The sequence below is a fragment of the Panthera onca genome, chromosome F1 (genome assembly GCF_046562875.1).
Source record: "Panthera onca isolate mPanOnc1 chromosome F1, mPanOnc1 haplotype 2, whole genome shotgun sequence".
Classification (NCBI taxonomy): domain Eukaryota; kingdom Metazoa; phylum Chordata; class Mammalia; order Carnivora; family Felidae; genus Panthera; species Panthera onca.
In genome coordinates, this window is record NC_138355.1 from 13392156 (window position 1) to 13408854 (window position 16699).

Below are 16699 nucleotides of genomic sequence, written 5' to 3' on the forward strand. Positions count from 1 at the left end.
GCCGGTGACATTCCAGGATGTCTCACCTTCTGTCACCTAAGCCACAGAAGTCTTCCGGTGCCCACTCCTCCCGTCTGCAGTCTGCAGGGAAGTGTCTGCAGGGCTGGCCTTGCAGCCCCAGGAGCAGTGTCCCCACCTTTGTGAGCAAAGCCAGCTCAGCGCCGATAAGCAGGTGGCCCAGAGTTCAGTCTGTGGACCTCTTCCTTTCCCTGTTCTGTGTATCCTATGATTTCATGTAGTCCTGTGACTGCAAATACCATCTCTAATGAGTTTTGTTTCCAGCCTGGATGCCTCCTCTGAGCTCCAGATGTGGGTGTCCATTCGGCTCCCTGCACTGTTGTCTCCACTTGGGTATCTACAGACAGTCCAGACTTTCATGAGCAAGCAAGACCTGTTCATCCCCCATCTACCCTCAGTCACATTTCTTTCCCCAACAAGCCGTCCCCAACCCAGGAAACAATACCCCTGAGTCCCGTTGTCCAAATCAGACTTCCGGGAGTCGTCCTTGGCCACTCTCGTCCCTCGCGTCCTGGACCTGGTGCATCAATAATTCTTCACTGTCCTACTCCCAGCGCACCCTTTCGCACCCCCTGCCTGCTGCAAGTCTGGCCACGCCACCATTACCTGGACCACTGCCGGAACCTTCCTCCTGGTCTCCACTTCTACTTCTCATCCGTCCTCCACAGACAGCCTCTTATGTGTGACCCAGGTCACACCCGTCCTTGAAACCCTCCAAATGGCGTTCCATTCCCTCAGAATAAAATAGATTGCTTCCCACATGGCAGGCCCCAGGCTGTCTGTCGCCCTTACCTCCCCTTGTCTCATGTATCCAACATGTCCCTGCCACGCTTTTCGCTCTGGCCCTCAGCCTTCGTTTCTGTCTGTGCTTTCTGCTCAGGAGAGTTTTCCCCCCACCCTTTCCTCAGCTGGGATTTAACTCGGATGATGTCTTCCCTCATAAATGCCTTCCCACACCCCCCAGAGATAAAGTGCCCTATTTTATCTCTTCCTTAGCATTTAACAAGCTACCTTATTTATCTGTGTGTATGTTCGTTGTTTGCTTCCCTCACTGGAATGGCAACCCCATAAGGGTAAGAACTCTGCCTTGTTTGCTATTATATCCCAGGGCCTAGAACAGTAAATATTGATTGATGGCAGACTAAGATATTAATGACTGAATAAGATAACCCTTCCAGTAAAGGTCTAGAGTTATCTAGCATGTTGGTCTGGAAAGAGCTAGAGCTTTGGAATCTAGATAACTGTGGGGCTGGCCCTTCCTAACTTGAATAGCTACTCTGGGCAGTTTCTTCTTCTGGCAGCGGTGTTGTGAGCGTTACAGGAAATGTGTCAAGTGCTCTTAAGGACAGTGCTTCCCACATAGCAGGTGTCCTAAGTATGTAGGGGGGTCAAATGGGCCCATCTGGTTCCCGGTCCAGTGCCGTTTGCATCATCCAAGGATGGTAATGGCTGGACACTGGGGTGAACTGAAGTGTCAGGGATATAAGGTAAGGGTGTAAAGGAAGACTCTGGAACCAGTGTGGCATCCCAGAGAGACTTGTCTGTTGATCCCTTTGAAGTGTGGTTTAAGTATGGTCCTGTTGGAAGAGTGCAGATCCCTTAAATGACCGGGTTAAGATCCCCTGTCGATCTAGAAGTGCAAAGAAGCAAGCACACCTTATATTTTCAAGGCTCTGGGTGTCTGGCCTGTTTCTGGTGAGCAAGAGAACCTTCCGTTTAGCCGAGAGCAGGGGTTCCTCAGCCCCCGGGCAGAGCCCCCTCATTGCTTCTCCTCCCAAGCTACAGATGAAGAGGCCTCCCTTGGTGCCTTGTTTCCCTAATCCAAGGCCCAGACACTGTCAGATACTTAGACCTTGGGCCACGATGGAGGATGGAGAAACAGGGGCAGAGCCAGGGAGGTGGGCAGAGCCCAATTCGGACCTGTACACAAAGGTCCCACTATGTGGATCGTAGGCAGCATGCAAATCGTATTTACTCAACATGGCAACAGCTTGGGGGAAGTTCCATGCCGTCCAGACACAGGGGCTCCTCAGTTCTCAGAAGAAAGTCCCATAGAAATGGAAAGTAAACACCAGAGGTGATTTTTTTTTTTTTTTTTTTTTCTGGCCTAAGCAAAGTCAGACAGGAACCACACAAGTGGTTTCCAAGCTGGCTGGCAGAGCCGGGCTGGAATGGTAGCAGGGAGGGCTTGGTAAGCAAGATCTGGGCCCAGGAAAATGGAATGAAGACCGACAGTCCGAGGAAGTGAGTGTCATCTAAAGCAAGACACAAAGGGACAGGAGTCCAGAAAACAGATTTAAGACCTAGAGATTGGCCCAGGAAGAAAGGATGAGCTGAGGTCTGAGCAGTGGTTAAGACTCAGTGTGGATGCAGGCCGGGGTGGTCCCGTGACCGACACGGTCCAGAGTGTGTCAGTGACCCTGGGAACAGGTACCCAGGCCCTGAGACTGCAGGCTGGGTTGGATGTGGGGAGGAGAAAGACAGCACCCTTCAACAAGACTTTCTATGTTCCAGGCTCCGTGTTAAATACTTTGTGGACATTTTAGGGGCAGAGAAAGAACACTTAATCCCGGGGAGGCTGAGGGGTCCCAGGAAAGTCTGAGACGAGGCAAGGGCATAGAAGTCCTTCTCAGTCCAGGCGAGAGCATGGCCTTACCAAACCAGCCCCAGCGCCAAGACTAGAAAGCTAGTGAAGTTGCTCACTAACCTGGACCTCAGGTGGTGTGCCATTGGACCCCTGGAGGAGGTTAGTAGTTGTACCTGCCAGAGTCGCAAGGCAGAAATCCAGGCAGGACCTCAGACGGGCTGGGCCACTGGCTTCTGTCCACCTCCGAGGCCATGCTTCTTCTATTGTACCTGTGCAATCCAGTGGCTAATAATAATTTCACTCTTTGTATAGCACTTTAGTTTTCAAAACACCTTCACAAATTATACTCCTTAACTAATTATCCTTTGCTGAGTTATCGGGTGTTGGAGTAAAATGTTTCATAGATTATTGTTTGGCTTCCTCCTGTGTGACTCTGGCTAAGGTACTCGCCCTTTCTGGGCTTCAGTGGGCTAGCTAGGAGAAGGCAGTCTTCTACAACTGAGAATAAGAGACTGTGATGGGCATTGAGGAGGGCACCTGTTGGGATGAGCACTGGGTGTTGTACGGAAACCAAATTGACAATAAATTATATCTAATATTTAAAAAAAAAAAAAAAAAGAATCTGAGGAGGGGCGGGTGGTGAGTGGATGTAACAGTTTCAACCAGCTCTGGAGTCCTTAGACGTTCTAAAGAAAAGTCATTCATTGGGCTCCAGGAAAACAAACTCGGGTGTATTAAAATCTTTCCTTCAACCCAGCTTTTAAGCCCTAAATGCTTCCAGAAGCCTCACAGTTCTCTCACTTCTGAGCCCCTGGCCAAGCCCAGTTTCCAGACAGGGAAGTTAGGGAGGAGTTTTTGATTCCTGTACAGCTCTATTTTTATCTGGAATGTATCTTCCTGCACACCAGTGATTGGGTGCCTTCGAAGCGGAGGTAAAGTACGTTGTCAGCAGGACCCCGAGCAATAAATAGCAACGGACAGAGAGACTGATCTGTTAACGTGGGCAGGAAGTTAGACAGATGGACAAACTGATCGGCCTGGCGTCTTTGCCAAGAGCGGCCCAAGTAATCATACTGTGCCCGAAGCCTCTCCGTTGTTCCCAAAGGATGAGCCGTTCCCCTCTGGCAACCCCTATCGTGGCAAGCGTGGAAGGCAGACAGGTGTGAGTCGTGTGCCTCTGCCCAGCGGGCCCCTCCCGGAGTGGGCATCAGATTCCCCCGCTTTTCCCCAGCATTACGGAGAACCTGGCATCTTGAATAGAGGTGAATCCTTTCACATCTTTATGCGAAGTCAGCATCGGGTGTTTAGGCTGGAATGGGGTTGACCTTGAATCACCGCCGGAAACAGTAAAGGCGGACGGACTGGTCTTTCCTCCAGAACAGCCTGTTCTCAGATCTGAAGGGCCGTGGTCCCAGCAGTTCTTGCCCGTCTCTGAACAAAGCCTTCCTCACAGAGTTCTGCCCCATCTACTTAACTGCACCTTTCCCTGGTGGGCTCCGGGTTTGCCCTGCCCCAACCCGGCAGCGTCTGGCACAACCAGACACATTTACTGCGACACCCCTACGGAAACACACCAAGTCAGAAAAAAGGAGGGCCTAAGGAGTGCGCGCGCGCATGTGCAGTGCATGCGCCCCGTGGGCACGCATGTGTATTGGCGCGCGCATGCGTGCGTGCGTATGTACGGGCTTTTGGCACGCGCATGCGTGCATGTATGTGTTTGTGTGTCGTGGGGGCGCCGGAAGCGGGGGGAGCGTGCCATGTGTTTGGGAAGTCGTCCCCGTGGCGACGTGGACTTTTTGGGCCAGCTGCCGTTCAGATCCTCCCAGTCTCAGGCCACCGTGAGGAGGGGAAGAGGTAGGGCGCGTTTGCAGCCATGTGAGAAATGCCGTCAACGTGGTCACAAAACACAGAAGCCTCATGTCTCAAGAAGGGACGTTTAAAAAATTATTATGGGGGCCGCATGCGAGGCGGCCCTTTACAGCACTCGCTGACTCACCGAGTGTGTCGTGTCGCGGTGACAAGTGGCAGGTGGGGGTGAACGGTGTCTGGGGTGCGTGCGTCTTGGCCTCCTGGGGGAGCCTGGGAGGCACTGGAGGGAGGGACGGCTGCGGGGAAGCAGTGGTCTTTGCTGGTGGCAGGGCAGGGGCACAGGCACGCTCGTAGCCGACGTGGAGAAGCCCATCGCCCAGGTGGTTCCCCCAGCAAAAAGAACAGGAGGGAAAGCGATGAGTTTCTGGGGAGACAGAAACGCACCGTGTCAAGCACCTGACCTGAATCATCACAGGGGCTCTTGAAAGGACCCCGTTGCTGTAGGAATTTAAACAAATCTTCCAACGCGCTTACAGGTGTGCCAGGCCTGGTCCCAGCCCTTCAGACAGATAGTAAATCATTTAATCCGCAGACCCTGCGAGTGATGTGCTACTATTATCCCCGTCAGGGCACAGAAGGGTAAAGGCGTTCGTCCAGGTCACTGAGCTAGTGGGAGACAGAGCCACCCAGGGGTTGAATCCAGGGGGTCTGGCCGTGCTACCTGCTTCTCCTGTCATTTATTTATTAATTCAACAAATACGTACCGGACGCTTCTTTGTCCAAGGCATTCAGTTAAGGAGGGAAGACGAGACATATACACATGCTAAAAGTTGAATAAAGGGCATTTGCTTACCCCATTTCATACACTTGAAGCCTTGCTTGCCAATGCATTTTGCCAGCCCCCATTTCTGAAAGCCTCTTCTGACCAAAGGAAGGCGACTCCTGTCATCTCGTCTCCACATGCCCCTTTTCAGTCTAGGTCTTTGCAGCATGAGGAGCACAGGGCTTACGCTGCTTCCCAGACCCCTGGGTTCCCCTTCGGGACGGGACCCAGAGCCACACCCAGGGCCGAGCACACCCTAAATATTCACGACACGTGGTTGACTGGATGATTTAAAAAAGGTTTTTTTAATGTTTGTTTATTTTTGAGAGAGACAGAGACAGGATGTGAGTGGGTTAGGACCAGAGAGAGAGGGAGACACAGAATCCGAAGCAGGCTCCAGGCTCTGAGCTGTCAGCACAGAGCCCAACACGGGGCTTGAACTCACGAGCTGTGAGATCATGACCTGAGCTGAAGTCGGACGCTCAACCGACTGAGCCACCCAGGCACCCCGACTGGATGATTTTTAAAATCCTTGGATGCAGGAGTCAATTGCAAGATGCTGTTAAAATACCTCATTGTCACAGCTTCTCTGCTTACGGTCACAAAACAAGGGCCGTGTGTGGCACCCAGTAACAACACTGAGAAGAGCCAAGGATAGATTTGCTGGTTAATTTTTGCTTTCCCTTGGTTTGCCAGGAAAGACCGGCAGAGACCAGTGCCAACGTGGATGACTCGGCACCCCCCTCGGTGGCCCAGCTGGCTGGGCGGTTTAGGGAGCAGGCAGCCGCTGCAAAGGAGGTGAGTCAGGCGTCTTCCGAGCCCCTCTTCTGGAAGGGGGCTGGAGGAAGGGGAAGTCTGGGTCAGGCCCAGAGGAGAGGGAGGGAGGAGGCTTGGTAATTACCAAATTAGGAAGAGAAGCCAGAGAGGGGTCCCTCTGAATGTGAGGAATGTGGCCATGCTGCTGGCCTGTGCAGGATCTTTCCTCACCAGAGTGAGGCTTACACTGTGGCCCGGAGCGAGGAGACAAAGGGCAGAGAGCTGGAAAGATGGATGCCTGGATTCATTTCCATCTCGATCATCCACTATGGGAGACTTAGATCTCGCCCAGCTGTGCCAGGCCTAGACTGGTTCAGAATAAAGAAATGCCCATCCTCAGCCCTGCCCCAGGGTCCAGGAATCAGGAGCAAGGCAAGAGGGGGACAGATTCTGAATTGAGAGTTGAAGAGGAAGAGAAGAGTTACAGGAACGTGCATTCAGATAGGAAGCCAGGGATCCAGAAGGACAGGGATCCAATGATCAGTGGGCCCCAGAGGTATCCTGCTGGAGAGGACAGAGTAAAAGCGGGAGATTTGGGCTACATTTTCTGGAGTCACGCAGTCTGAAGAGCTCCTTAGGAGAACATGAAGGAAGGGCACCCCAAAGTTGGGGGGTGGCCCCTTGGGACAAAGGCGTTGCTATCATGCTTTTTTAGGTACAGTGTTTTGTGCTTTTGTTTTGCCATCTGAAAAATCAGTCCTTGATTTCTAGACATTGTAGGAATGTCATAAAGGGTGAAGAAGCTAGTGTTGGTCTAGGGTACTGGCAGCGCCTGGAGGCTAGAAGCAGATATCGGTTTGAGATGTTGTTTCAGGCCAGCCAATGTCAAGTAAGGCTCCAGCAGCAGCAGGACTGGGACGGGAGCCTGGGAGTCAGAGGGGTGGACGGGTGGAGAGAGTTCCTGTGTATGGCTAGTGGCAGGCAAGCCGTCCTACATCTTTTCTCCTCCAGACATCCCTGAACATTCCTCAACCAGCTTCCACTTCCTCCTCTTCCTCCCTGTTGCCTGATTACCTCTCTCTCTTTTTTTCTTTCTGTGTGTCTGTCTGTCCCCCTCCCTCCAGACACCAGCCTGTAAGCCAACAAGAAGGAAACCACCCTGCTCCCTCCCCCTGTTCCCCCCCAAGGTAGAGCTGGGCCAGAACGGTGAGGAGGTAAGTGCCGTTCCAGGGGTCAGGGGACACCGGTTGTGAGTCTGCCTTCTTCTTCTGACGGGAGGGGGCACAGGAGGCACACATTCAGACCTTGAAACCTGTGCAGGGAGTTTCTCCCTTTCAGATTGGGGGATGCATCTCCTCTTACTGCTTCCAGAATTCTTTACTTTGGAGACCAGGTTCCTTCCTACTCTCTCTAACGGAGCCTCCTTCAGGGTCTGTCAAGGACAGGAACACTGTTTCTCAAGACTGAGAACTTCAACAAAGAGAATGTGCTGTAGAGTATTATGTTCTACTCCAGGTCCGGCTTATATGACATTCCTTGTGGAAAAGACACCTGGAAAGAGACGCAGCACTTACATAAGGCAGAATTGCCACATGAGTGAATGCCGTGGTTCTGTGCTATCCTTGCAAAGACTGGCTATTGTTCTGGATCATTGGAAGAAAATCAGAGCACACAGAAGCCTTGTTGCCCTCACATATAAATAGCCAATGTTACCAACACAAGGAAGGTGCTGGTATCACAGATCATAGCCGGCGGTAGATTCCCAAACTGCATATGTACCGACCCTTATTTATCTAATTGTAGCTGTAGGAGTGACTTCTCCGTCCCCCATCCCAGCAGCCCATGAGCTTTCACTGTGCTCCCGTCACACTCCCGCAGAAATGAACTCACGTGTTCTCTTGTCCAGCCTGGGAAGCCAGCCTCTAGAGAAAGCAAGCAAGCCAAAGACGGTTCAATTCACAAATCCCGCTTCAACTACCTCCCTCCCCCTTCCTTTTTGAGGACCAGCAGCCTGACAATAGACACTAGATACCCGTGTGACCTTGAGCACGTATGTAACGAACATACAGGGTACTGGCAGGGTACTCCTCCTCTGTGGAGGAGAGCAGCCTTTCCCGCCCAAGGCTTACAGGCCAAAGCCCACCAGAGAAAGCGGAAACTCGCAGCTGCCCCTGATCCAGTGGGGTGGGGGCGTCTAGAGCCCCACTGCTCAGAGATCGCTGCCCCACACACCGAACAGCAGCCTTCTTCTGGAATGGGAACCCCGAGAAACACGGTTTTTAAAAACTGAGTCTTTTCTGTTGGCATTTCTTCAAGCACTGACTTGATGGTTGTGTGGCATCATGGGGTTATGAGCTCGTGCTATGGCCAGATGCATACCGACAACTTCTCTTTACCAAGGGTCAGCTTCTCCTTGTGACTTTCAGCCCCTGGGCGACAGGCTGAGGCCTTGGCCATCAGGAGCCTCCTGTGAGGCTACCCCCTGATGACCCAGAGTTGGCCCTGGAGAAGCCACCATACTGCACTGAGCCTTCTTCCTTATTTGTGAAGTAAGACAGGAACACTAACCAGACAGATGATGGGGGCCAGATGGGGGTGTTTTATTCTCTGGAATAAAAGCAGAATGAGTCAGGTTAGTTTCCCGGCTCTGGGAGAAATAAACCTACAGGCTCATCCCATGAGGTACCGCCCAGCGGTTAAATAGCATAGAAGGGCCAAGGGCTGGATGAGTAGGAGGGTGGATGTTAGAGGAAACAGTCCTGTCTGGAGTGACAGGCTGCTTGCACATAAGAAGGACATCGCTTCCAGGATCGATGACTTTTTGTCACCTTGAAAATCACACAGAAATAAAAAGAACAACCAGCTTTGTGTGGCTGGGCTGGACGGAGTCTGTGGCCTGCAGTTCTCCACTTTACGTTCCCACGGCGTGGCCTTGGGGAACCTCAGGGGGGCCTGAAGGGAGGGCCCCAGTCGGGCTGCCGCTCAGTCCCCGAGGCGCAGTGCAGGGAAGGGTCTCTCCGTCCCTTCATTCCCGTCCTCTCCCTGTGCCTGCTCAGGCCTGAGACCATGGGGTGACCAGGAGTTACTCCTCTCTGGAGAACCCAGGCAAAAGGGTATTTAATATGGCCGTAAACCTTGCCTTGTCTGCCAGAGAAGGGCCGAAAAACACTCCCATCTGAAAAGTCAGGTTCATGATTTCTAGACGTTATAGAAACATCATGTGCAGAAATGAATATACACACATAGAGCTTGAGGCTGGTTTTTCTCCTTCGGTGGTCTTAGGCCCAGCCACCTGCCCGGAGTCCCGTGTTAAATGGCAAAGGAAATGCTGCCACCTGCTGCCATTCCTAGGAACTGCACTAGCAGCTATTTTTGGAGTCCTCCTGCTTTGCTGTTCAATTCCAAGCAATAAGGATCTTGGGGAGCATGAGCTAGGTTCCCCGCACTATCTTACAGCGAAGGCGCTGCGTGTATTGAATTTTCACTCTCATCAGAAGATAGTGGTCAGGGGGCGCCTGGATGGCTCAGTTGGTTAAGCATCCAACTCTTGATCTCCGCTCAGGTCTTGATCTTGGGATCGTGAATTCAGGCTCCACGTTGGGCTCCGTGCTGGGCGTGAAGCCTACTTAAAAGTATATATATGGGGGCACCTGGGTGGCTCAGTCGGTTGAGCATCCGACTTCGGCTCAGGTCATGATCTTGCGGTTTGCGGGTTCGAGCGCCGCGTCGGGCTCTGTGCTGACAGCTCGGAGCCTGGAGCCTGCTTTGGATTCTGTGTCTCCTTCTCTCTCTGCCCCTCCCCCACTGGTGCTCTATCTCTCTCTGTCTTTCAACGATAAATAAATTATATATATATGTATGTATATATACACACACACATACACATATGTATACATATATACGTATATACATGTAGTGGTCAGTTGAGGAAGAGAAGAGTTTCTGGTATTACAAAAAGCAAAGTTTGTCAGCCAAATTGTTGCTGCACTTCCTTAAACAGTATCTTTAGAAATAGTGGCTCGTGTGAAATTTCACCATAAAGCACAGAAGTCAACTGAGTTGGGGCTGGCAGCTCTTTGTACTTGTCACCAACACAAGGCGCCTTGAAAACTGCTCTAGGAGTTTGTCTGACAGTGTAACTCATGGAGCCAGAGGCACCTTCGAGCTGGAGGCGTTCTGAGAGTCGTTTATTCTAACCCACCTGCCTGGGTGTTGGTGGAGGAGGCTGAGGCCGGGGCACCCGTCCGGCTCCTGTCAGAGCCAGAGTCCCAGCTGGTAACTGTCCCACTCCAGTGCCTCTTCCTCAGTGTTGGGCCTTAAAAGGGTCACAAGGAGTTGAACTGAGTAAATCTTCCTCCTTCCACCACTAAAATACAATCATCTCACTCAATAAGTATCTCAGAATGTTTCCAGGAGATTGGTGTTCTTCTTTCTGTGATCCAGGTAAATGAGTCCACGGGGGCTGGGGCAGGTAATGTGTGTGGGGTCTCTAAACTGTAGAAAAATCCCTTTTGTGCCTTGGCCTCTGCTAAACAACATGGAAGTCACCACCATCTTCTTCTTCACCATCGTCATCATCAGTGTCCTCATTTACCTGTAGAACCAGACTCAAGTTGCAGGGATTTTAGACAAAACAAAAGGGGTCCATCTTTTTAGATACAATAAAATACAGACAAGGTTCCTGACCTACGTTCATCACAAACATATCTCCAACTAGCAGAACATAACGTATGGTTTTGTTTTTTATTTTTAAATTTCTTTCAACGTTTATTTTTGAGAGACCAAGAGAGTCAGAGCACGAGTGGGGGAGGGACAGAGAGGGAGGAAGACACAGAATCCGAAGCAGGCTCCAGGCTCTGAGCTGTCAGCACAGAGCCCGATGTGGGGCTCGAACCCACAAGCTATGAGATCATGACCTGAGCTGAAGTCGGACACTTAACCAGCTGAGTCACCAAGGTGCCTCCATATGTATGGTTTTATATGTATGTATCAGCCATCGATCGCTTCTAGAGGCCAGAGACCATATCGTGTTCCTCTTCATATAACCAGGCAAGACAATGCCGGGAATGTAGTAGGTACTCGGTAAATGTCTGCTTAATCGAAATGAACGATGTTTTGGAAAATGATAATCTATAAATAACACTATCGGTGGTTTGGATTTTCCAAAATATCATTAGTTCAAGGGAGAAATTTCAGTTAAACCTCTGTAAGCTTTCACCTTTGGTCTGTGGTGTCTTCTGTTGTTTGTACAAACAGAACAAATAGTCATTTTGCCCTTTCTCTCTGGAATTCCCTCCCGTCATTGGCTCATGTTGTTGAAGGTCAGGAGGTGAAGATCTCATCCCCTCAGACATAGTCTGCTGTCTCATAATGACCATGAAGTCATCCTTTCTGGAACAGGAGACCGCCTGTGTTTCAGATGTCTGTCCAGCCTGCTCTGATTCATAGATTCAAGTGGTCTTATACCTGTGAGACGAGGGAGGGGTGGTGGGGAGCCCACCCAGGCCCAGGCCCTGACCAGGTGGGTGGGCTGCTGAAAGCTAAGTGGGAAAGCGGTGAAATCAACTTCTCCTCTTCTTTCACCTGGGCCTTTGGGGCTCCAGCCAGAACCCCACCTCCCTTCACCTCACTGATTCCGTTGTTTTGGTCCATTTGCTCTGTAGAAATCACCGCCCAATGCAAGCCACCCTCCTAAAATCAAGGTGAAGAGTTCGCCTCTGATTGAGAAGCTTCAGGTAAGTGCACAGTGGTTACCCATTGCTACTTCTGACGCCACCCCACCTCTTGTGCAACCTGTGCACGTCTTTGGGGCTCCTGGGGATAGCACCATCTGTCACCTGAAGAGTTGATCTCTGATAACCAGCTGTGAAGGATGAGGAGCCCTATCTAGGGGCAAAGAGCTAAAATAAACATCATGTCAAGCATGAGCTCACGAAGTTAACAGATCATGGTGGTTGGCGGATAATGGGATGTCTCAAGAATCTTACAGGAAAAAGACATTAGAGCCCAAGAGACACTCCAGGACTAGCCAAGTCCTCCCAAGCAAGGCCTGAATGCCCCCACGAACCGTTTCAGCTTTACACAGGGCTGAAATTCAACAGCTAGGCATTGCACTGACATGGCAGAATCCGTTGTTTGGAATGCCCGCCTCTCCGTCTATCAGCTTGTGAACCCAGAGCCCTCACCATGGCACCACAGCTGGCTGCCTTTCCTGGGGATGGAACTGACCGTGCGGCACTGTACTTGAGCTCGCAGCCTTTTGGGGGAGACGGGATTTTCACACCTAGTACAATAAGAGACTTAAAGGAGAGGAAACCCCAGAGGTCTAAATGGTGTGCTTGCCGTGTGTCAGTTCTTACTCCTCTAAATCAGAGTTCCTCAACCTGGGCAGTGTTCGCGCAGGATAATTTTGTGGCGGGGCACTGCCCTGTGCATCGCAAGATGTTTAGCAGCATCCCTGGTCCTTACTCACTCAATGCCGGTAGCACTCTCCAAAAGTTGTGACAATGAAAGACGTCTTTGGGCATCTCCTGGGAACACAGTTGCCCCCCACCGTCGCCCCAGGTGAGAGCCGTGCTCTAGAATTTTAGAGCAAGAAGAGAGAAGAGTGGGCAGGAGTAATTAATGAATGCTTTATGAAACACCTACACCCTGAGTCGGTCCTCAGGGATGGGTGGCTAGAAAGGAAGGAGGAAGGTGCCCCTGGTGTGGGACAGCGTGAGCCAAAGCGCAGAGGAGAGGGGCATGTCTGGATAGGGTGTGTGGAGGACGCAAGAGCTTTCACCACGGTCTCTGTGCTCCACCCAGGAGAACCGTAAGGCTCCTGTGCACCGTATCCTCCCATCTGGGCCCGACTAGGAAAACCTAGTCAGAAATCACTGTTAGAGGCGTGCCGAGACAAGTAGCTGCCGCTTCTACAGTTCCACCTCTGGGAGAGCCCGGGCCTGATTTCTGGTCAAGAAAAGCCTCTCTGGTTTCTGGCCTGAGCCCGCCCTGTGGCCGGTGGGAGGGGACTCCCTGAAGGGTAACTCCTGCTGAAAAGGCCTGATGGCACCACAGCAGCGGCAGCAGCTGGGAAGGAGCTTCTGCCTGTGCAAGGCTCCCGGGTACGTACGTAAGGAGGGTCTCTCAGAAAGGATCCCGATGCACAGCCAGCTGAGGGGTGTAGCCCGGGACCTGCACCTTTGCCTTCCTGCAGCCCACCTCAGCCCTCATCCGCGTGCCAGAAGTTAGTTCCCACATGCTCTGTGCCCCGCAGTCTCGGTCTCCTTCCCCTTTCCCGTCAGTGAGGAGCGTCTCTGGGAAGCTCAGCCACTGAGAAGAAGGTTGTGATCACTGATCCTTCAATCTCATTAAGAACATCAGCAACAAGGAGCGCCTGGGTGGCTCAGTCAGTTAAGCGTCAGACTCCATCTCAGCTCAGGTCTTGATCTCAGGGTCATGAGTTCTGGAGCCTACTTTTAAAAAAAGAAGAACAGAATGACAATTTGGCCAGGTGCCATAGGAGCCCTTACTTTGTTGGGAAGGGGGGGGGCCAAGAACTAAGAAATGCATCATCAGCTAGACTTTCCTTCTAAATACTCTATTAGATGAGTTATGAGGTATGATTTTTCTTCACTGGACTAGCCCATAATTCCAAGTTCAAGTTTCCTGCTGGCTAGCAAAATATATTTTATTTGCAGGCAGTCTTACAGAGGGAACTTTCCAGCTTGAAATTGGGCGGGGGTGGGAGGGAGACCTCTTAACTCCCAACCCAAGTGTCCACTGCCGTCACAGGCACTCACCATGTGCTGCTTTTTGCCATGGTTTGGGCTCACAGCGTTGCTATGCAACGGTTCTTAATTCTTATCGTGACTGAGTTTGGTCCATATTATAAGGCTTTTTTTTTTTAAGTTTATTTATTTACTTGAGAGAACAAGTCAGGAAGGGGCAGAGGGAGAGAGAATCCCCAGCAGGCTCAGTGCTGCCAGCTCAGAGCCCAGTGCGGGGCTCAAACTCATGAACTAAGAGATCATGACCTGAGTGGAAATCAAGAGTCCAATGCTTAACCGAGAGCCATCCAGGCGCCCCTGCTGTAAGGTCTTTCTTAATATCACGGAGATACTGGTACTTTCCTAAACAAGAATAACAGCGTAGAGTCTGCAGGTCCAAAAGCACACACAGTTCTCCTGGACAGCACAGCCTTGGCTGGAAGAAGGGGGCACTGGGGGGGGGGGGCTCTGGAGGGAGGCGGGGAGTGTGGAGTATGAGTGGGTGATGGCAGGAGCGAGTGCCAGGGACCAGATCATGAAGGACTCAGGCGGTCACGCTAACCAGTTTGGACAAATACAGTTCAAGACTCAGGCTATTTATTGGACTCACTGGAGGTCACACAGCTACTAAGTGAAACATCTGAGCTTTGCAGTCAGGTCTGTCTGTGTGGAGAGCCCCCGTACTTCCCACCGCGTCATCTGCCCGTCACACCATCCCTTCCGGGCGAGTCCTCCCTTCTGGGCCGGGATCTGGAGACCCAGAGGGCGCCGGAGCAGGAGGACTGCCCCTCGATGGCGCTAAAGAGGACCCAGTGCTCACTGCAATCCACCCCACAGGCCCTCCTGCACCACCACCTTCTCCACTGCCACAGGGTGGAGCTGGGACCGCCTGCCTCGCCCTGCCCCCCGCCCCTGCCCAGCTCTTGGCTCCCTCAGGCCTGTTACCTTTGGGTAACCTCTCCCCTCTGCTGCCCTCCGGATGCCCTTGAATTTGGTTTCACCTGCCCCGCCATGGCCCAGGTGGGGCACACACTGACGTCTGCTCCGCGGGCTCCCTCTTGGAAGGGCGGGGCAGCCTGCTGTGTCCACCACTCTTCTGGCCATCTACCAACAACGCATAAGAGACCAGCAGAGCTGGCTTGAATCCCAGGGCAGGCTCCTTCGCCACCTTCCTGATGTTCACGATCAGAACAAAATGGAACACACAGGTCTGTTGTAGAGGGGAAGGTTTTGTATGCCAGCAAATAGGAGGCATCCTGTAGGCAGTGACTACTATTGGCTCTGCTGAGAAAGTTGATAAAGGGCGTTGACTTGCTGTGAGATCGTGTGCCTGCAGGTGCTACTTTGGCCTCTTTGTGTATAAGTTGGAGCTGTTCCAGGGCATTTTTGTTGGATCCAAATCGGTACTTTCTGGGCCTTCTGGAATGCAGCCTGTGGTGAGCCAGGTAGCCAGAGATGGCTTGAGGAGGCAGTGTTTCCAGGGGTCGGACGCGATGTGACCGTGGATAATTGGTTAGGAAGTAACCCAGAAAGCCTCATGTTATGTAGTCGCAACCAGTTCCAGGCCAGGCACCCGACAGGCTCACGCAGACATACTCATCTCCCACCCATTTGAAACGTCTCACTTTTCTCGGCAGGCCAACTTGGCTTTTGATCCAGCAGCCCTGCTGCCTGGCGCCTCACCCAAGAGTCCTGGACTCAAGGCCGCGGTGTCACCATTCCAGAGCCCGCCGTCCACCCCCAGCAGCCCTGGTGTGCGGTGTCAGGCTGGCGAGCTGGAGGAGGTGCCGGTCAGCTTTGACCAGCCTCCGGAGGGCAGCCATCTGCCCTGCTACAATAAGGTAACCTCTGGGTCCGAAGCGCTGTGGCCCTGTCCGGCGCCAGTCCTGGATTTTCTCTGCCCTGATGTTGTCTCGGGGAAAGGAGGACGCTTTTGAGCGGCAGTCGGAGTTGGTTTCCAGCAGAGGGGAAATTTCTTCTGTTGCTGGTGATCTGTGACTGAGATCACCCCTCTGCCTAGCCTGCCTCTCATCCCCTGCCCCAGTAGCTGTGCTGCTCGCCCAGAAAGCACAGTTGGGGGGTGGAACGCTCTATCCTTTGTGGAGAGAGGGGTGAGAATTCAGGACCGACCCCAGCTGCACAGAGAGTTGTGTCAAAAGCTGAAAATAAACGCTAAAGGCCCGATCGGTGATTGATGCAGAGGGTGGGCAGGGTCACTGGGACTCCAGAACATTCTGTTCTGGCTTGATGTTAATACTTCTAAGCGACCCAGTATGGGTTTAAATCATTCTTACTGCAGCCTGCCCGTTAAAGAACATCCAAACGGTTCCCTTTGCAAAAGGATGTACCTAGGGCCCATTTCTGTAGATGCTGCCCTGATGTGTGTGCTTCCTTTCATCAGATCCTCTGCCTGATGCCATACACAGTACGAATCAGAGATATTCTCCAATACAGCCCGTGCAGGTGTCCAGCAAATCTGGGCCAGAGCCAGGCAAGGGCCGACATAAGGGGCGTGTGACTCCAGGGAATGGCAGATGGATATAACTTTAAAGTTATAGATGGAAAGAGTGGGGTCTTTTGGGCCATTCCAGAAAACCCATCTAGGGGAAGAAAGTCAAATGTGTAGAAACAGGTAGGACCCAGGGAAACAAACTGGCGCTAAGGCTTGAGTCTGCTGGCTGGGGATAGGTTGGAGATCCTCCAGCCCAGAGAGAGACCCCTGACGGCAGAGAGGAATCCAGGGGGGAGCCTTGTCTCTTCATAAGGTGCTCTCTAGGGAGGCTAGGGAGTCGGGGCAGGGAGGGAGGCACTGCCCCCAGGTTGTAATACTGGAGGCTTTAGCCTTCTGACAGCAGCAGAGTGAGGCAAGGTTATTCCTGAACCCTCTGATCATGAGGGCCGGGCGGAGCCTTGATAGCTTGTAGGGCTGGCAGCACCAGGGTCTCAGGAAAGGGC

The 16699-nt window shown here is 52.2% G+C and overlaps 1 protein-coding gene across 3 annotated transcripts in view; it reads left to right on the forward strand.

Moving 5' to 3' along the window:
- RCSD1 (RCSD domain containing 1) overlaps window positions 1-16699 on the forward strand; it is a 74318-nt gene that overhangs the window by 46309 nt on the left and 11310 nt on the right. For all 3 annotated transcript variants that reach the window (XR_013553225.2, XM_060643411.3, XM_078441176.2), the window contains exons 2-5: window positions 5934-6035; window positions 7118-7207; window positions 11657-11728; window positions 15382-15585. Coding sequence is in view for 2 of the 3 variants with exons in the window: in XM_060643411.3 (XP_060499394.2) it covers window positions 5934-6035; window positions 7118-7207; window positions 11657-11728; window positions 15382-15585 (468 nt within the window). In the remaining variant the exon portion in view is untranslated. The remainder of the gene's footprint in view (window positions 1-5933; window positions 6036-7117; window positions 7208-11656; window positions 11729-15381; window positions 15586-16699) is intronic.